Source organism: Porites lutea, chromosome 11, assembly GCF_958299795.1.
Source record: "Porites lutea chromosome 11, jaPorLute2.1, whole genome shotgun sequence".
NCBI lineage: Eukaryota > Metazoa > Cnidaria > Anthozoa > Scleractinia > Poritidae > Porites > Porites lutea.
This window is the reverse complement of record NC_133211.1, coordinates 12229452-12250282: the sequence shown is the minus strand read 5'-3', so window position 1 is coordinate 12250282 and position 20831 is coordinate 12229452. Positions and strand designations below refer to the sequence as shown.

Here is a 20831-nt window from a genome sequence, read left to right as displayed (position 1 = left end):
TTGTCGCTTGCACCATTTTGACACACTCGAGAGAGACTGCTTGAGTCGAGAAAGATCTTTGTTGAGCATGCGCTGCATGCTGCTTTGAGACGGTTTCAAACCCTTGGTACAGTGGGCTCAGTTATGACCATCGGTTTGTCAATAAACGGATGCTCGCACTCGCAAATCAGTTTGATGAGAGAAAACGTGATTGACTCATTCAGAAGTTCGGGCTGCGGTGACTTCAAATGCTTGACGCGGTTTAGCCAATCAGAAGCAATGAACTGTGCTTCGTTATACATTCACTGGCTTCAAGTTATGATTGGGTTATTAGCAGATTTGTCGGTGTTCCGATTAACTAGAGCGACTACTTTAGTTATTGATTTTACGACACTCAATTGGTCCTCTGACAGTAGGACATCTACCTGACTGATGAGCGACTTGACCAAAAGCCATCTGTAAACAGAAAGCAGGCTCTCTTCTTCCTTAGCGCGCTCGATGTAGTGATCCACGTGAACTAAACTAAGCGCCAGATTCTCCCCCTTGCAGGGATCCGTGTCGTCCTGGGACCCACAGAAACTGGTGTACAGTAAAGCCTACAACAATAATTTTTACATCCATGAAAACAACGTCTTCATCTATTTTCCTTAACGGAAACTGCTATCTAATTAGTAACAGTCTAAGCTACCTGCCGAGTGTGACTGGTTTCTGTGTTGTGTCCGTTAACTAGGGAGTCAAGCAAACACCCTTTTAAGCGAAGTACGTCAACAAGAAGAAGACATTTTGCAATATTCAGCAATAGTTTCGCCTAGATTATTGGGCAAGTCGCCTCTAAAAGAGCAAAGTCACTAAGCATTTCGAATTTGACAACGTCCTGAAGCACTGAAAGGGAAAACGCGTCACATCCGGTAGATGTGCGTCAGTCAAGCCCTTTAAGGCTTTGCTTGGACTCCCTGCTGAGAGAGATACAACTGGACTACCTTTGGATAGCCTGTGCCAGGCGTTCAGCGTTTTTTCCCTCGTTTTTCCGGTGTATGGCTTAACTCGCTCCCAACCATCTGACCGCCGCGCTCTACTATCTGAACGCCTGGAACAGGCTAACCTTTGGATAGCAACCCAGAAGAGGAAAAGAAATGATCTTGGAAAAGTGGGTTGATCTCGTAGGCTTTTTTTCCGATACTTCATTTGAAATCTACCTCTTAATGTTGCAAAACAGTGTATAAGAGAAAGGTATTTAGACAAAAAATATAACCGGCTTATAACAGGAACCGCTGTGACAGTGCCTAATTGAAAGGAAACTCACCACTTCCTGGTTCGAGAAAACACTTCGATAAAGTGACAGTGGGTCACTTCCGGCAATGTAAAATCGCTCGTATCTAAAACGAAGGCGTTATAAAGCACAATTACAAGACTGCAAATATTTTGTTTTAAGAAAGGACATATGTCCGACTGTCAGGTCACCATTTGATTTTCAGTCGGAAAAACCACAAACTTCGTCTGGCATACATTATGTTGACTATTGATTTCTTTAAAAACTATCTTCTGAATCTTCAGCTTTTGATCTGTCCGTTATAAATCATGACCAACCACAGGTAAGAATTTGTCGGAAAATGGGTTAATTTTAGTCAGACATTGTTATTTCCAGCTTTGCCATCCATTATTTCGTAATAGCCCAGAAAAAGGGAAATTTCCACTGTACTGTATTTATCCTGTCGACTACGCCATGTTTGGTTCACATCCCACGTGGTGCCTAGTTCGTGCCCAGACCCTTAGCAGGCAACAGCACAGTCATTAATGCTAACATTAATGCAAAGGACAGAAAAAATAAGGAAACATCTTGGGAGCAATTCTCGCCCTGTGAAAACATTCGCCTCGTTTCGACTTCTGCAAAACTGGTGCTGCATGACCCAAGTCAACCAAAAGTACTCGAAAAATTAATCAATAACAAGCTCTACTCACCCACGATCTTGTTGCCAAAAATGAAGGAGAAATGATTTCTTTACCATAACAAGTCGCCAATCAAGAGTTACATACACCTAAATGAAAGCGTTATTTTTAATAACACTAAACGACAAAGGTTCCCTTAAGGCAGGGTAAAACGGGCAACAAAAACGGGAAACTTGTTTTGCAATATTGCAGCAAAACGAGTTGAGTAGCGATGTTGCGCGTTCTTAACACCTACCACGAATTAAACCAACCTCGTTCCCAGATTCTTTCTCCTACCCGTACGGAAGGGTAGGAGAGAACCCTCGAAACGAGGTTGGAATTAAACCTGTCTTTCCAACCAATCAGGTTGTTACAGATTGCGAAAAGTTGTTGCAGACAGTAGAGAGTAGTTCTGTTTTTTTTTTTTCTGACAACAAAATCTCAAACGTCGCGCGTTTTACAGGCCCAAGACAAACTTGTTTACGTAAATACCGTGTAGGGCGTGACTCCCGTGTAATTTCATCCAATCAGGAGTCAGTATTCACGAAACTTGTAACAACCTGATTTGTTTCAAGACAGATTTAAGCGTGATTGGTAAAAACGCGCAAGATGGCTTTTAAAATCGCTTAAGCAATGTTGCAAAACAAGTTGCGCGATTTTTAGTAGCAAGACAAATGAAACATATCTTTTCCGTTCAACAATGAAAGTTTCACACTTTAAGTTGTACAAGAACGTTCAGCCAACGCTCAAGTCCATGATTTAGCTAAAACCTACCCTTAAATAAAGAGGTTGTTTTGATGTCACAGTCGCAATAATCTGCGTGAGGAAAGCTTTCTTTCGTTGAGGTGCAACGACGTCATGAAGACTGCGTCTTAAACTTTCGCCTCCCAGAAAAATTCCTGAAAGAACGATAAGAGCGGCACATGACGTACCGTTAAAAAAACGAGCGGGAGTGTATTATCGGGTTAAAAATATACCACTCATTAAACATTAATTTCTTTTGTGTGTTTTTTTTACGAATTATTAATGAGTTTTTGGATGATGTCATAAAGAACCAAGGACTCAGTCCACGCAATAATGGCTATTTGTAAGACAGAGAAGTTTAGTTTTTTTTATGCTTACGCTCTCTTTTAATTTTCTATTTTTTCCCAATAAATAGCCTGAGAAAACAGCCGACACCCTGCACTTTGCGACACCACCACTGGTTTTCCCGCGAAATGAGGTCTGAGAACCGAGCGCAGAAATTCCATACTGATGACGCATCACTACTCAAATCTGCGTGGCAAATTTTTCAGCGCGGCATGACCAATCAGATGCTCTACCCAGATCTCGGTAGTGACGCGTCATCAGTATGGAATTTCTGCGCTCGTTTCTCAGACCTCATTTCGCGGGGAAACCAGTGGTAGCATCGTGAAATGTCATCTGTTTTCTCAGGCTACCCAATAAAGTGCCTGATCTTAGGTAACTAACAAAACCCGCTTAATACAAACACCCTGTTAATACGGATACTGTCTATTGTGCCAGATCCGTCCTGTTTGTCTCCTCAGTGTCCCAATTAACGGCGGCTCGAATGTAAAGATGTTCTTACCGAGAAACAAAACACCCTCCTTTTCACTGAGCTCCATGAGATGGTCGTAAACTAAAAAGTAAAAGAAAAATAATGTCAGAGCTGGCACATACATGTACAACAAAAGCATTAAAGGAGATGTGTCAGGAAATTTATTAAAATTCAAACAGAAGGAACTCCCACCAAATTGAGTGCAACCTAAAAATTGATCGCTCATAACGTTAAAAGAAGGTATCACTAGCACAGCAAATACAAAAGGAGACATGGACGGAAAAACTTGAGGAAGATTGAAACGGATTCATTGAAATTGCGGTTTTTTGAAAATTTGTTAGCCTGACAGTTTTTCAAGCTTCATTTTTTTCTTTTGTAACATTTGAAATAATGCTTGAGAGACATATCTGATTTACAGGAAGAAATGATTTTGAAATTCACAAGTATTATCCATGGCGAATAAGGACGCGGAAAGTGAATTAGCCAGTCGTGACGTCACAGCCCCTTTTTTAGCGAGCTTAAGCAACAACGACGGCGACGACTACGAAAACGTCACTTAAAAAGTGAATTCGCGCTGCCTCAAACTTTATCGCGCTTATTCTATCCCGCACAATTCGTCAAATGTTGGCAATTTTTTCTGGAGTTGAATTCTAAAAGACTTTAGCAGAGTTCAGGAAAAGAAAAAGAAAGTCGTTGCTGTCTTCGTTCACGTCCTCCACAAAACGTGAAATTAGGCATTTTCACGTTGTAGTCGTACAGCGACGGCAAAGAAATGTAGAAACAAGCGTAATGCACGTGAAAAGTTGTTGTTTTGCCAATCTAAACCTATTGCTTTTTGCCGTTCTAACAACGTTGCTCTTAAGCTCCCTAATATTCGCTCGGACGGCACTCTGGAATCCAGTGTCTTCTAGCTACACGAGTTTATTGGACCAACACCAAGTCGCGAATTGCAGTATCAAATGCAGGAGAGTCGCTTCTAGAAAGTCCCGGTAACTTACCGGTCAAGAAATCAAGTATTCAAATCAAAATCAAAAGAAAAAAAGCGCAGGTCCTAACTGACAAGCCAGTTCTCTAACTAAAATGTAAACAACAACAGTTTTCAGGCCCGTTAATTATGTGGACTTTCGAGTAACGGGTCCTTGCTTTGATAAAACTGAATGACGTCACAATTGTCGTTAAATGCTAGAAGGGGCCTGGAACTGTGAGTTCAACTATCTTTACCCAGTTTAGCAAAGTGGACTATGGCTTCTGATCTGGCAACTCTTGCACCTTGGATGAAATAATGTTCCTCAAGCTCCACCTCGTGTAAATATGGCATCATACGACCATACAGTGGCCCAAAACCACTGAGTGCCGCGTCTACAATGGTCTGCAATACAAAAAAAGATGCTGTGAGGAGTAGAAATAATGCATGATGCAATCCACTCCAACCTCCAGCCCCACCCCCTTGACGTTGTGCTCAATAAGTTTCCTTAAAAGACCGTTGTAAACCGCTGCGGCTTAACTATATGAAGAAATACGCATCCCAATGTACAGGAAACTACACATTTATTTCTTATGGCTTCAATCCACAAAACATAAGGTTTAACAGGGGCATTAACTGGTTAGCTCGGTTGGGAGAGCGCCGCTCCTGCTGAGCAGGGGGTCGCGGGTTAAAACCACCGGCCGGACCAACACTCAGGGTGGGTGGGTTATCTGTTAGGGGGATCTTAATAAAGGGATAAGCTCATAATCTTCCTTCAGGTGTCGTAATGGCTACCCGTAAACAGTGTACATATATAGAGGATATTACACGGTGGCTCGAAGATATGAATTTTATGTTCTCGTGGCAAGAACAATATCTCACGAGTAAGCGAAGCGAACGAGTGAGATATTGTTCTTGCCACGAGAACATAAAATTCATATCTTCGAGCCAGCGTGTAATGTTCTTTTTATTTTATGGAGAAACCAATTCAACAAAAGCAAAAGGCGGGAATCGTGACGTCATTGAACGATACGACACTCACAAAGGTGACATACGGAAAATACGCCACTCGGGTCCCGGATGAAGTGGCGTATGGGATCTACGAGTGGTTTAGTTCCCAGTAAAACACTCTCCTCCATATAATAAATAAGGTTAGTTACCTCCTGACTCATCAAGACCGAACATATAATCACAGTTAGAAGGAAAAAGCCAGGGAGAAAAAAGGAACCTATTCAAATAACCCTTAGATTTTAAGGATAGCTGGTGTTCCTTGTCAATGAGGGTCTTGGTAAACATACCTTAAAGCCAGAAATTGTCGTTCGTGTGTTAACTTTGTTTACAAGGATGTGTAATTTGGAGCGTAAATAATTGTATTGTTTTCCATCCAATGTTGCTATGGCACTCACAAGGCCTGTAAACAAAATTTATCAGTCATAATCTTGAAACAGTATGATGAGATGAATCAATGAACTCTGGACGAAAAAGATGAAAGTGTCAGCGGTTAATGAACAACTAAGCGGCTGAAAAAGGGCGTGAACAAATTTCTCAAAAGAACTGCGCTTCAGGCCCCAGTTGTACTCAAAATTCGGAAACGGCTTTTCTCCGCATAAATCTCTATCCAGTGAATAAGCATTTGGAAAACCAATTGCGATATCGCTGGATACAGATTTATACATAGCTAGGGTAGCACTATCCACCTTTTGAAGAATAAGGGACAGATGACTTACCTCAATGGGATAGAGCGTTGTGTCCAGTCATCGCTAGCCTGCGAGCAGGTACACTTGTTCGAGCTTCTCGGCCAATTCGTCTCGCACGCTCGCGAATTCGCACAAGTGAGCTAACCTGCGATCAGGCGTTTTTTTCCCCTCGCCTCACAAACAAAAGGGGAAGAAGGACCAGCTAAGTCTTCGCAAAAATAAGTTAAGTTCGATTCCCAGTCACGCCTAACTTTTTATACGTTTTTTTCAACCGCTCGGTGGATTTTTCTAGCGCGAAGATCACATATACTTTCACCAAAGTATTTTTTTAGTTATAGCTCTGATAAACATGCAAGGCTAATGTTTGTCAATGGGTAAGAGGCTTTGTTAGTAAGGGCAGGTTGGCGGAGAAGGGTGGAAGTCTTGTGCGTAAGAGAACTCTGACGAAGAGGCGTGGTAAGGTAAGGTGGATGAGGCTTTGTTCACGACTGCGCGCATTTTCCACTAAGGGTGCGTTCGACTGATCTATTCCGGAATAAGGATGCGCAAAAGTTTTGCTACAAATCTCTTCTATCGTGAGGTTTAAACCATTTAAAAATATTTTATTTCGAGCAAATTTCTAGATATTGCAATGAAATGAATGCCAAAACAGGTGATGTCTACAGTTAATGCCACTTCTTCTTATTCCAGAGTATACGGTAAATCGAAAACGCCCTTAAACGTAAATACAACGAAGGTGTTTTAACATAAAAGAGACCATTATATTCGAGAACGAGAACGACTGCGAGTACGAGATTTGACTTAAAGTTTTTTCGCGTATTCTCAAAAATAGACCCCCCGGAAAGCTTCAAGGTTAAGCCCTCTCCCGACTGCAAAATGATAAAACGTCTAACATTTCAAAAATTGTTTCCGCCACTACCACATTCTCGCTAAAACTCGTGGTAGAATGACGAGGCTATCGCGTTTTCCCGCCAAAATAACGCTGGTTCACGCGCAAGCCCTACTTAGTACTGAGAAAATCTTGTACTTCTAGTCGTTTTCGTCTTCGAATCTAAAGGTAGGACGCACCATAAGCTTCAATGCCCGGTATATGTGAGACAAAGCTTTGAGAATCAATCGACTGAACAGATCCAGAAACCAGTTTAGATAACAGCTTCGTCCGCTTTTCGCCAAACAGCTCCATCCTTAGAAAACGGAAAATATAAAGGAAACATCAGTAACAGGTTTGTTTCAACTTCTTTTCTTTAAACGAACAGAGATGTATTTTATGTACTACGGAACCAGTGTTATTGGAACTGTCAATGCTCTGTGGCCAGAACTAAGTTTAAGAAGTAACTCTAGGCTAAACTAACTAACTAACTAGCTAACTAACTAACTAACTTTGGACCCACTCTATAAGACCTGTAACTGATAGACCCTTTCGCGTTTGATGAGCCACTTCGACGAATACCATAATATTCTTTTATTACAGTCGAACCTCCACTAACGGCCACCTCTCTGCAGCGGCCACTTTTCTTGGCGGACAGTCCATACATTCACTCTTGTTTCAACCTTTCTACAACGGCCACTTTCTTCAGTCCCCAAGGTGACCATTGTGGCGAGGTTCAACTGGGGCGGATTTGGGTAGTGCACGGTCAAAGTCGTTTGTGTTTATGTCCCGGCAAGAACTGATGAAACTACACATGGTGTAATTGTATCATTGTATTATGGTCCATGGATAGCCTGCGTAGCTGGCGCGATTAGCGGTCGAGTACTGTTGTTTTTTGGCGGTGGAGATGCGAGAAGATTAGGGCGCAAAGTACCCCGCACATAACAAAACTGATCCCTCGCGGCTCCGCCGTTAATTTTCCTTTCCACCAAGAAAGTACCCCGCACATAACAATCCCGAAAGCTACGCAGGCTAGGTCCGTAGAGCGGTTACAATATATCACCTGATAGCTGCCACTGTGAGGTGAGTTGTCAGTCTGGGATAAGGATTTGGAGGAATGAACTCTTCATCAGTCACGAGATCAACTAAGAACTCGTGGAACACTTGATCCAGCTTTGAGTCAACAAAGTACTGAAATAAACGTCAATTACGACGCAATAAATCGTTTAGTCAAATGGGATCCTTCACCAAAATTTTGTAAAGAAAATGACCAATTAATCATTGAAAGTGACTCTAATTTCTCTTTCGCGAACCGTGTTACAAGTAAACTTAGTCCGTTATGAGTTCCCATAACTAGAACCTGTCCCAAATACACGTTGTGTCCGTCCGGTCGTCCTACTGCGGAATGAATCGCCTTACTCTATTCCAACTCCTCCGCCCTTCGCGGCTTCGCGGCTGGCTCGCGCGTTCTCTAGCAGTTCGTTTCGCGCGCCATAAATGAAGAGCTTGCTAATAGTCCACTTCTAACATTAAAAAATGCACCCGGCACGCCCGATCGACTCTCGGCTACATTCTTTAAGTGGACAGATTCTCAGGATTCTTAGATTCTTGTATAACTCAGGAAATCTTATTAACTACAGCAAACACGAGACGGAGGTCGTGAAATTCATGTAAAAAGCCGGCAACACCACCATGAAGATTTGTTTTACGTCCACACATAACACGAGTAACTTAACATACAAGTTTATACCAGCTTCTATGTGGTTAGTTTTTATGTTTGTTGTTCACGTTAGCGCAGTCTATAATGACCTATGGCTGATGAATAAATTTGTCTAACCTGTAATAACACCGTTTCTTTCGTAATAGCAGAGGGAGCAGCGATAGTTTTTGCTTGCGCGACCACATCTAGCACTAAAGGAAATAAAACATAATCAAAGTTGAGAAAAAGGAAAATTTGTTGTCTTCACAAAGATGTTTCCAAATATAGACATGTAGCAGTAATTTTCTTTTCATTATGCTGCCGTACGGACCGCGCAGGATTAGCTCAGTCGGTAGAGCGCTTGACTGTAGAGCGGGAGGTCGCGAGTTCGATTCCTTGGGCCGGACCAATACTCACGGTCTTAAAATAAGTGAGAAATGAAGGAACTCCCTTTGCCCTGCAGGCGGCTGGACCTTCGCGTGGCTCGGATGACCACGTAAAATGGCAGTCCCGTCTCCAGTGGGAGACGTAAATATAGTGTCCCCAGTTGGTACTTTCGTGCTAAATACATTGACACTCAAATAAACTGCATTTTTTTTAGATGAGTTAGTTTAAATATGTAACAAAGCAGCACCTAGATTTCCTTGATTGATTATATCCAGTCTTTCAGCTCCATGTTTAAACCTTTGCTGAACAATGAAGGAATTGCTGTTCCTCACAGAGGGAAAATACTTCTGTAAAAAAAATAACACAATAAAATAAATTTTTTAAGCAAAATTAAACCGATTAATTACATAACAATTTAAGTTCACCCTAATCAAAGAGAGAAAACCTTCAGATTGGGGTGAAAGGTCAAACACGTAACACAGCGTTCAATCCCATAAACGTAGTCCGCGAAATGGGATGAAAAGACGAGGTATTTTTCCACTAGATAACACATTTTAATCGTCACGTCTGCGCTTTTTATATGAGGCAGAGTTGCGTACCCGCGCGGAGAATTGGGAGAACGCTGGGCGCTGTTATAGGGATATGGGCATCCCCGCGTTTTGGGCATTCCCATTTCCCAAAACCCTGGTGATATGGGCATCCCCATCTCATCTTATTTTAGCGATTATGGTTAGGGTAACAGGGGATGCCCATATCACTAGGGTTTTGGGAATGGGGATACCCACATCACTGTGACAGCGCCCTGGATTTCACAAGTTCAGAGCACTGGGCTCCCTTCAACTTTTCTTTGAGCACAGCCTTGCTATAAAATTTAACATTTTAAGTGTAGTTACATTTAGGCTTAAATGGGGAAAAAATGGACAGGGTTACGTTATTCTGTCACCTTTAAATTCTTTAACCCATTCGCCCATGAACCGCCGGTACGGATCCACATCCCTTATACCGGTTATAACTTCATCAGTTTTAACGGTCAAGGACAACTTTGGCCTACGCCAAACGTCGAACTTTTCATGAGACGAACCAAACTCTAATTTGGGTCGACATAAATTAAGTTAAGATCATCTGTTGGGTCAGAGAAGTCGAACTTAGGACGCGTCGAACCAATCAACTGAATCAGATCAGTAATAAATTTTCTCCCGAACAAGCTAAATATACATTATCAGACAAATTTTTGATTTATTAGTTAAGCTCATCGCATGTGAAGATCGACGTTTGTCCCGGAGACGATTTTCAGACGTTCTATCCGTGTGAAGCAGACAAGTAGGCGAGGAATAAAACTGCTAGGGATTTCTTTTGGTTCTATTTTCCCTCTATTTTCCTATGAAAGGAGCCGGGGGCCACGTTCATAGTAACCGGGGAAATTCCCGGCCCCCGTTTGGCCTTGGTCTTTGTCATCTAACTCGTACAGGGAGAAAGATTTTCAAACCATGTCAGAATGAGAAAGATTCAGTCAAGGAAACCGGTGAAAAACGAGCGAAAAGTTGGCCTGAAAATTCCAGTGAAATCTTGTTCCACTCCCCGCCTGTATTTCTAATCCTACGTTCTTCAAAAAGCTTTAGCCGAACCTTTTCCCACCCAAACGAGGCCAAGTAAATGCTCAGCAAAAGGAAAAAACGGGGCACGAAAAGCGAAAGAAGAGGGTAAAAGAGAGACAACGAAAGGTTGAAGTTGAGAATTTTCCTTTCTGCGCATGACCGAACTTAAAACGCTGATATTTTGCATCTAAAGAAGGCCGCGAAGCGCTCGATTTATAAATGGCGTTTTGGGTAGTTTTGGCTCATTAAAAACGGTTTTTCGGCGAAATTCCTAGAGGTAAGGATTAAACGCGAAGATCAACAGACTTTGCCTTCGATTACCTTCAAATAAGAGCAATGAAACAAGGCATCGTCCAACAAACCGAGGAAAATTGTTTCACAATATCTGTTCACCACTTCCAATGCTTTGCTTACCTGCAGGTAAAGTAAATTCATAGAATTCAGGTCCCAGTTAAATTGCACTTTATAACTGAGAATCAAAATGAACACCACTCACTAGATTGCTACAAAAATGGGTCTTTTGGTTAATAGCTCTTAAGCTAGGCGAAAACGGACGCAACAACTCCTAACATTGGTTGTTGTGTCCATGTTGGTAGTGGTGCGCAAACGAATGCAACAACTCACAACAATGTGTTGGAACCTGCAGTGCATCGTGGGAAGCATACAACCCATACGACTTAGGAGACCATGTGTAATGCGCGTACCTGGCCCCAACACTGTTGGACGAGCTGTGCAAACGGATCCAACATTGCTGCGCTACACTTCGGCGACCACGGAACTAAAGAAATGTTGGGCGTTGTTGGCTCAAAGTCCGACCGGTTTCAAAGTTTGCGCAACAACTCCCAACAACACGCAACAACAAGTAACAAGGTGTGCAAACAGACGCAACATATGACATCACGGGAGTTGTTAGCCAAAAATGTTACGTCGGTCTGCGCGCGGCTTTAATTTACTGGTCACATTGAAGGCTTCCAACGACAAACTCAAGTTGAGAAACAGCCTTTCATTTCCAAGAATAGCTTTTATTTGTTTCCCGGTGTTGGAACCTCTGATGAAACACTCACACCAGAGAAAAGCACGGTTCGATAGTTGTCACACGATCAATCAAACGGTACGTCTTCTACTACAAAATCAAGGGACTGAGAGAGCCACCTCTAAGAGCAAAATTCACGTAGATAGATCAAAACAAAACCGTATAAGCTGAAGAACATTTATCATGTTCTAGTACACTCTCGAGTAAACCTGTTTGGAGAATTAAAGCACGGATGAAAAAAGAAAAACAAACAAACGAAACAACATAAAAAATTGTCCACAGCCAGCCAAGAGCACCATGTCTTCTAGGCAGCGTGGCCAAACGGTTAGAGAGCTGGACGTGTACTTTAGCGACCCCGAGTTCGAGTCTCTCCCCTTATCGCCTGCTGGATTTGTTCTCGGAAAACCCGAGTTCAAATCCTCGTCCACGATTGTAAAATAGTCAACTGTTTGCCTCCGATCCGGCCAGTTGGGGTTCTTATTCTTGTTATGTTCCATATGAATTATGTCTTATTACCCCTGACAAACCATCGAAGGGGAGAGGATAATTAAGTACTTATATTCTCCATCACTTACTTACCTATATATCTAAGATTCAATATTTACTAAGATAAAACATTTTACCTCAGAAGTAAGAGGCAGTGTACCAGTCCGAGTCTTTCCCCTTAAATAAGGGTTGATAACTGTCATGGAGTCCAGCATCTTGATTAAAACCTGACCATGATACAGCAAATCACTACTCTTCTCTCGGCTACAGAAAGGAAGGCAGCAGGTTAAAACTATAGTCGTAGAAAGGATGATACTCCCACAAAGGCAAACGGCATTAAGCTTAAGAAACAAAGTTAGTTGAGCCTCCAAATACAAAGTTATTTTTTGCGCAGATCATCACAAGAGTCTTCCTTAATTTAGTCTCCAGCCTCTACGCTGGAGGAACTACTCCCTATAATGGCCCACAATATGGGGACGCTCCGCCCGAAAGTGGTACCTTTTTCAGGCTCCAGGTGGTATACGAAAGGGGAGGAAAATCCGTCATTTCGGTCTGTCAAACGACTTAAAGTGGCTAACAGACGCAAGTTGGGTTGTGAAGAGGACAATTAAACTCATCAACAATAGATGAGCTTGGGCGCTGGTGCCTACAAAGTTGGTGGAGCCGGGCAATGCTCTAGCATGAGGAGGAGGTATCCATAGCAACCCTGCGAGCGGCCCCCACCAGGCACCGTCACACTAAACAATTCCGTGGAATAATTACCGACCAATACTTACCTGGCCCTTACCTCAAGAGGGGGGGAGGAATGGGAAAAACCAAAGCCCAAAATGGCACGAAAACATCAAGCTATTGCAACAACACTTTGCGAAAAAAATGCAAGCAAGCAACTGCGTATACAAGTCACGAGGTGCCCCTGCGAGAGGCATCGGGCCACCCCCAGTATAGCTGGAAAAACTGCTGACCAGCATTGCTTCGAGGTTAACTTGACCTAAATTACATTTAGCCACACGAAAACTTCCCGGTTTAGTGATTTTCAGTAGATAAAAGGGATGCAGTGTTTTTACTACGTATGTGAAAGAGGCACCATTTATCAATAGAAGGTATATTAAAGGGGTACATTTTCTGTCAAAAATGGGATATAAAAGGTAGATGGGTCATACCTCGGGGCGGAGCCTCCCCACATTACTCCCCTGGGTGACCTCTACTGAGTCTACCCCTCTTAACTGAAAAGTCATAGACTTGATCTTATTCTGTCTAACTAAAGTTTTTGGAGCTCAGAATTGACTTATTGAAAGGACTACAAGCTAATTTAGTAAACTATGCAGATTGAATGAGGACTTAACAGAGAGGCCTGTACGGTAAAGCTTTGATTACGGCAGCTGTTTCATGGGTCAGTAATTTCTTGAAAACTTTCCTTTTAAAAAATACAAAGTAGAACAAATATAACCAGTGCTTACAGACAATTGCTGAAGAAATTCTTTAGAGAATGTCTGTATGCCAAGAAATGAGCCTGTATGACATCTGACGCTCCCAACTGCAAATAAAAAGAGATCTTGCGAATTGATAAGCTAGCAAGTGTTTCACATAGCAGAAAAAATTCCGGATCATTGAACGTTTTTGGGAATCTGCCCACCTACCACATTAACACTTACTTTTCACTTAGGGCAAAATTTTGTCATAGGGGAGGGGTAGGTGGGCAGATTCCCAGAAACGTATAATGATCCGAAATTTCTTGTTACTTTAGCGATTTCTGCTGAATCGATCCCCTCACGCCCCCAGTTTTCGAGTGCCTTCGTGGCCTTTCTTAATTCCAAAGTCATTCCTTTTGCTATATTTGTGCTTGTCAGGTTTGCGATTTTTGGTTGCAAGTTTCTGCCAAGATTTCTTCTCAATTATTTTTATTGTAAAATTGCGATGAAAATTTGGTAAAAAATTTTTGTCCAAAGCTTGCAATCCTGGACATAAGTGAATAAAAATTGTCTCACAATTCCCAGAAGAAAACTAAACCAAATATGGGAAAATTATTAGAAAGCCTCGAAGTCATGTTAGAATTTTAAAGTAGGTCATTGCTTCAAAACTCATAAATAGTTGATGAAAAAATACAAAAGAAATTGTATATATATTAACGTCACTAAACTTTACGTCCAATTTTCTTGGCCAAAGTTACCCTAAAAATTATTTAGAACTTTTTCAAGTTCTTCCATAAAGTCAGAGGTCACACATTCTAAAACACGAGGTGGCAATCAAGAAAAAAACTTACTTTCAAACCTCATCTTTGGGAACTTCGCTAGAAACAAATTTTCTCACTAGACAGCTGCTAACAAGCTCTTCATTTATGACGAGCGAAGCGAGCCGCGAGAGAACGCGCGAGTGATTGACGAAGCCACGCGTCTCCTTTCCCGTGCTGCTCTCGAGTGACAACTAGCGATTCCCCTAGATAGAGTGCTAACATCTTACCTCACGAGAGGAGAAAAAGGTTATAAGATCTTGAATCACAATGTTCTGCTTCATGACAAGATGCAGTTGATAAGCTGTGCTCCTCAGAAGCCGGTAAGCTTCTACAAGACAGGCTGTTTGTTCATCAGCATCCTCTCTAAAAAGATCCAACATCCCAAAGCACAGCATGTCAATGGGTAACACAGTAATACAACGGAGGTACTGGTGGTCTAGTGGTTATGATGATAAATATATCTATTACACACCTATTTATTACTGTCCAATCTGAAAAATCTGAAAATATCACTTGTTTACAATATTTCAGTATACCGTTACTCTAGAAGGGAAACTATTGCTATTTAAAGTACCGCTAATAAAATTATTATGTACACTTTACTTACTTGTTTAACAAGACCAAAAGAATGACATAATGGATCATGTTCATGAAATTCATCTTTTCTCCAAGTTCAAAGATTTGCTCTCTGAAGTGAGCTCTGTGAGTTAAATAATTATAGAGAAAATAAAGATAATTTCAGTGATTGACTGTATTAAACTTGCACAATCTTAGAAAAATTATCACTTTCATGGCTGATGTTATCTACTGAATAGGATGGATTTCTTTTTACCATTTGAAGGAAAAACCCAATGATATTACTGGTATCGTAAACAAAGTGTGTAATAGTTTAGCATATGTATACATGCATAATCTGTCTTTTGGGCAATCAAGGGGGGCCTTTGATTTATTGCCAAAAAACATGTTTTGCAACCTTGTTGATGTTCCCACGATTCTCTCTTACTCCTACCACACCCTCCTTGCTCCATGGAAAAGTAGGAGATTGTAACTAAAATAACTGTAAATTGTAAATATCTTATTGTCACTTCAACTCAGGGTTTTTAAGGGATAATTTACAACACTGTTTAGCAACACTTTTGCCAGACTGCTTATGGCGAGTTAACAAGTAATAAAGGAATGAGTGAGTAATGATGCCTCCGCTGTAAGTGTGAATTTGGGATAGACCACCACACTGGGGACTGTCCCCTTCTTTTTATGAACAGTTTCTGGGTTATTTAACACCCCTAGGAATTTATTACATGTGCCAGGGTTTTGATATGGGGCCTATGGTTTATACTACTTATCTCTTTAAGGGTTGCACGCAAAGAAATAAAAAAAAGGTTATATTTTCAATTTGTTTTATTTACTATTTCTATTTAATGTCTTTGCCATGAATAAAAGTCGCTGTATTTGTTATTTGTCTGTGTTTTAAAATGGTCTCTTTTAGGGGTCAAAAAGGTTGGGCCACGCCCAGATTAGTCTCCTTTAGGGGTTTCACTCAAAATTTCCAATGAGCATCCCTGCCCCTTTCATATAGGAGTTCCCCCCGGGGTTGACCCAGCAGCCTCCCACTCAGCAGACTGGTGCTTATCCAATTAAGCTAACCGGCCAGCAGTTGACAACCCTAGAAATGAGGTTGCTTGTTTCATTTTGCTGGGAAAGGTATCTTAAAGACGTGAAGCAAGAAGGGAATATGATGATACTTGTAAACTATGAAACATTCAGCAGCTATTTCTGCAAGTGGACTAGTTATAGTATGCTTACCGTATAGAGTCCAAGATATCTTCACTGTAAGGACCTCTTGTGGGACTATCCATATCACCATGAGCTGTTGAGCCAGTCTGGTTTGATATCCTGCTGACTGTTCTTGGCTGTAGCTGCATACTTGAAGTGTCCCTTTTTCGCCTTGACCTGCCTCCCCCTACAATAGACCACCTTTAAGTCAACACAATGCCTTCAGTGGGAATGATTTGACTAAGTCATCATGTCAGCACACATTGAGGAAAGGGAGTTGTTAAACCACACAGAGAATGGGGAAGAGATGCTTTGATTTTCTTGTGCCAAAGTCAACTTTGCTGCCAAAACTAACACATGCAGACTATTAAAATGTTCAGACAGAAATTCTTCATTCAAATCTTATTTTCCTTTGATTTAGGGCTCTTTGGTAATATAATGAATCAAGGGAAAAATTGAACCAAAGCATATACTTAATGGTTGTAATAAAGACTCACAGGCAGTATCACGCTTAATTGGCACAAGAACTCAGGTTGGTGGCAGGGAAAAGTATTGTAATTTGCTATGACGTCTTCTCCTGGCCCCCAAAAAATTCTTGCAGTCTTAACTCACTGCTGAGGCAGACAACAAAATGACTATCTTTTATTCTCACTTACTTGTAGCATTTGTAGGTGTCACTGAAATCTGTTGAGTTCCTAGTTCTAAGCTAGAAAACCAGGAGAAATACTCTTTGATATGAAAACGGCTAACAAATACTCCTTCATGGGCACTTTGATAAGGAACTGAAGATCTACATCTTGACCTTTAATAAAAGAGTCCATAAACTTTGTTAGACAAAATAAACCACTCGCATATTTACTTATTAATAATATTATTACCGGTAAGCAACTTGACTTGAATTAAGGGAAGTAAAAAGAAAATATTTTCAGACAGAAAATGATCGTTTAGTATCTAAATGATCTGTAAGTTAAATACTTAAACCAGTAGGGCAACACATATCACTAGGAATATGTACATATTTCCCAGGAAGGGAGACACATTTCACAAGGGATATGTGTTTCCCGGGTAGGGGATCACATATCACTAGTGATATATGTTTCCTGGGTAGGAAAACACACATCACTAGGGATATGTGTTCTCCTCACATATCACTAGTGATATCTGTTCCCAGGTCACAATTACAGTCAAAGCAGGTCATTTAATAATCCATTCATAAAATGAACAATCCAATATTCATATTCAGCCTCGATTCAATAATCGAATGTTGATTTGATTACCGTTTTTTGAAAAACTATGCTTTCCACAAGTCGACCTCAGTATTTTTTTTCCTTCTTTTTTTCTAAGAGTCAGGTGCAGGAGAGTTCTGAAGTTCAAGCCCAAACAAACTGTTGCATGTATGCAATTTTGCTGCCAGTAATAAATGCAACAGACCTGACCTCTTAGGAAAGAGAATGGTCAAACTGAGGTCAGTGTATGTGCAGTGATTGGTGGATTTCGATCCTCGGCCTTTGTCAGTTTTTTTGCATTTCCAGTCTGTCTATTCTAGCTGTTATTTTGATCAAAGGCAATGAAAAACACAATCGTGAATGGTAGGAAAAGGGTAGCAACATAACATAACAAACAAAAATAAAGAACAGGTAGATTTTGTTCATAAACCAAATCAACATTTTATTATTGAATTGAGGTCCAATTTGACTATAGATTATTCATTTTATAAATGGATTATTGAATCAACAAACCAAATCATTTTTCCATTGATGAATTTATTAGTCTACTAGCGACAGGAACGCTTGACTTGCTTTGACTGTAAATCAAACAATAAAGGACAGGATTCAGTTTCAAATTGCATACATGAGTGGTACAGAATTTCATGATGTTCGTAAAGTCACAAAACACAATGCACAAAGAAATTACTGCAACTAAAATTGATCCAAATGCTATAATTTGGCATGAATTCAATGAAGCATTAATTTTGATTCATAATGTATGTGCTAAATCTCATAGCAAAAACGTTTTGGTAGATTAATAAATTTCAAAAAGCTGATCCTGATCATTACCTTCCTTCTTCAGTCTTTAAAAAAATTAAGTGGTATTGTTTGTGACCTCTTCTGTACAGTCTACTCTCAGGCTGCAACTTGAACATGCACTGAAAGAAAAAGTACATTTTACTCTAAAATTTTTAGAATCCTAAAGAAAGAAATAATTCCCACAAATATTCTGTTGAAGAAGATTCTAAAATATAACCCAGAGGCTCATAAGTTGGAAAAACATGACACATATGCATAATTTACCCTGGACGACAAAGTTTAACTCAAAAAGACATTAGTGGTGGTACAAAAACAAATAAACTCGCCTTAATAGATGAAAATTTGTTGTGATGATAGCTAGTACTTGAAACATCAATTTTTGAATAATTATTTGTTATGTGGTTAAAAGAAATTTAGGCTAAGTTAAACTCGAGGCGCAGGGGCTCTTGGGTCTTTTTACATCCATTCTCTTGAGGTCAAGTCATTACGTTTGTGTATCGTTTTGTATCACCGCTAGTGTTTTTCTGCTCCCTACCCTACCCAGTGTGACGGTACATGTACCTAGGTGGATGCCACTCTCAGGTTCTCATCACTATGACACCACTATGTAGTCTGTAAGTCATCAAAGTATGTCAAGCGAAAATTTATTGCATGGTGTTCTGGAAGCAAATAGTGAGCTTATAGCTTGTTTTTCTGTCATCATAGGCACAACCCCCTGCAAAAATGATTTTAAATGCCAAGAAAGTTCTTCACAAGTTTTTATGCTTCATGGTCAAGTTAAATTGGATGAAGTGATCTGTACGACGGCAGGTATATTGGTCTCTTAAGAATAATAGTATTGTTCAAAGAATACCTGAGCTTCTAGAATTTTCTGAGCAGCAGCAGCAGATCTGAGTAGTATTAAAAACTGATCCTTTAGAGAAAAAAAAATAATAACAAGAAATCAAATAAGATGCAAATACGTCATCTGTCACCAGAGAAGGTTGACTGAAAAGACACGCAAAGGTAAGTGTCAACTTTGTACAAATGATCCCCAACTAGAATTGGGCCAAGAGCATGGAACAAATAAATACTGCCAGAAGATCAAATGGGGATCAACTGCTCACAGCACACTATTAACATAATAGTATGGGCAAAAAAGGGAGGAAGCATGACTAAATGATCTGGGGCCACTTTCATAAAACCCAATGTCATTTGTAACTGCTAAAAATAAAATGAAATTCAAATAAAGACTTTGACTGGGCTAAATGGCAGACGTTATGAAGCTGTTACGTCCAATTATCAACTTTTCCCCAGTCTCCCTCTAGCCACTAACAGGAGTTGTTATGGCCCTCAGGAGGCCTGGGTTCAACTCCTTTGCCCCACTTATAAATGGCCCACAGATTTGCCTCCTGGTGGTTGAGGTTTTTAAATGTTATGTTCAATTTTGATTCATCTGGGGGAGGAGAGGGCAGCGGGGGTGAACTGAAATAATAAAAGCAGCCAGAAAAGTAGACTTTCACGATAAACAAATTAAAGTAAATACATGTACCCTTTTTAAGCCCATTATTATTTTTAGAGAAAACAAAACTGGAGCTATTAGACAAATCGTGATAGCTATCTACTTGGGCTAAAAATATTTTGATTTGCTATTAAGTGATGATCGCACAACATAATAAGTTAAGTAAGAAGTCTTTAGAGCTGTTCTCTGTCAAATAAAGATGTATTATAAATTATTACTAGTACTATATTTTACTTTGAAGCAGGATGTTTTAATTATGCCTATAAAATAAAAAAATCAAACCTGTATTTCATCAATGCTACTGGATGTCCAAAATTCTTTCACCCAATTTCCCCTGTGATGTACATCCTCCACTGGAACAGTGACACCTTCCAAATTCAAAGGAAAACAAAGATTTTCAGGGAACAATATTTGCTTGGCCAGAGTTAATAATAATAATAATAAATTTATTACTTATATTGTGCAAATAACATGTGTATATGATCAAAAATGCATCACATATAAAGGCATATTAACTAACAAAAAACTATAAAAAGTTAACACTACGGGATTAAAAATTTACAAAATATCTATTGGACCAATAAAAAGCTAGTTTAAAAAAATGTGTCTTGAGCAATATTTGAAAAGTATTAAAATTTCCTCATTACAAAATTAATATGAAAGGCAAGCTGTTCCACAGTTTTGGCGCCGCAGCCAGGAAGGCGCAGTCACCAAGTGTCGTATGAGTAACAGCTCTTGCAAATGTAGGAGTCCTTTGTTTGACCTCAAGTTGTACCTTCCACTTTCCTTGATATTAATAAGTTCACAAAGAGTTACACTGAAAAAGATTTAGGGGTGGCGAATGGTACCTCAAAAAACCTGGGTTTCGGAAAATTTTGGAAGGATCTCGAAATCTCGGAAGCGTTTTTGATAAGTCTCAAAGTCTCGTTTTTTCAAGGTCTGTTTTTACTTTTTTTTGAGTCTCGAAACTTTTCACCAAAGAGTCTTGGGCTCGGATTTTTAAGTAGGATCTCGGCATCTCGGTGAGTCTCAGATTTTACCATTCGCCACCCCTAGATTTGCAATCCTTACATGGAAAGCCCTATTACGGTTGACAACTGATATGCAT

General features: G+C 40.3%; 1 protein-coding gene across 1 annotated transcript in view; it reads right to left on the bottom strand.

Annotated features, from left to right (window-relative positions):
• The window catches only part of LOC140953410 (uncharacterized), a 29748-nt gene that overhangs the window by 5474 nt on the left and 3443 nt on the right, over nucleotides 1–20831 (bottom strand). Inside the window, exons 6-26 of the mRNA XM_073402892.1 lie at nucleotides 20006–20091; nucleotides 19076–19135; nucleotides 18253–18341; nucleotides 16852–16997; nucleotides 16226–16382; nucleotides 15030–15122; nucleotides 14650–14785; nucleotides 13650–13726; nucleotides 12330–12456; nucleotides 10995–11087; nucleotides 9326–9425; nucleotides 8830–8903; nucleotides 8056–8183; nucleotides 7193–7308; nucleotides 5726–5838; nucleotides 4685–4832; nucleotides 3494–3544; nucleotides 2680–2804; nucleotides 1939–2015; nucleotides 1283–1355; nucleotides 405–575 (exon numbers count right to left, since the gene is read on the bottom strand). Coding sequence (XP_073258993.1) covers nucleotides 405–575; nucleotides 1283–1355; nucleotides 1939–2015; nucleotides 2680–2804; nucleotides 3494–3544; nucleotides 4685–4832; nucleotides 5726–5838; nucleotides 7193–7308; nucleotides 8056–8183; nucleotides 8830–8903; nucleotides 9326–9425; nucleotides 10995–11087; nucleotides 12330–12456; nucleotides 13650–13726; nucleotides 14650–14785; nucleotides 15030–15122; nucleotides 16226–16382; nucleotides 16852–16997; nucleotides 18253–18341; nucleotides 19076–19135; nucleotides 20006–20091 — 2240 coding nt within the window. The remainder of the gene's footprint in view (nucleotides 1–404; nucleotides 576–1282; nucleotides 1356–1938; nucleotides 2016–2679; nucleotides 2805–3493; nucleotides 3545–4684; nucleotides 4833–5725; nucleotides 5839–7192; nucleotides 7309–8055; nucleotides 8184–8829; nucleotides 8904–9325; nucleotides 9426–10994; nucleotides 11088–12329; nucleotides 12457–13649; nucleotides 13727–14649; nucleotides 14786–15029; nucleotides 15123–16225; nucleotides 16383–16851; nucleotides 16998–18252; nucleotides 18342–19075; nucleotides 19136–20005; nucleotides 20092–20831) is intronic.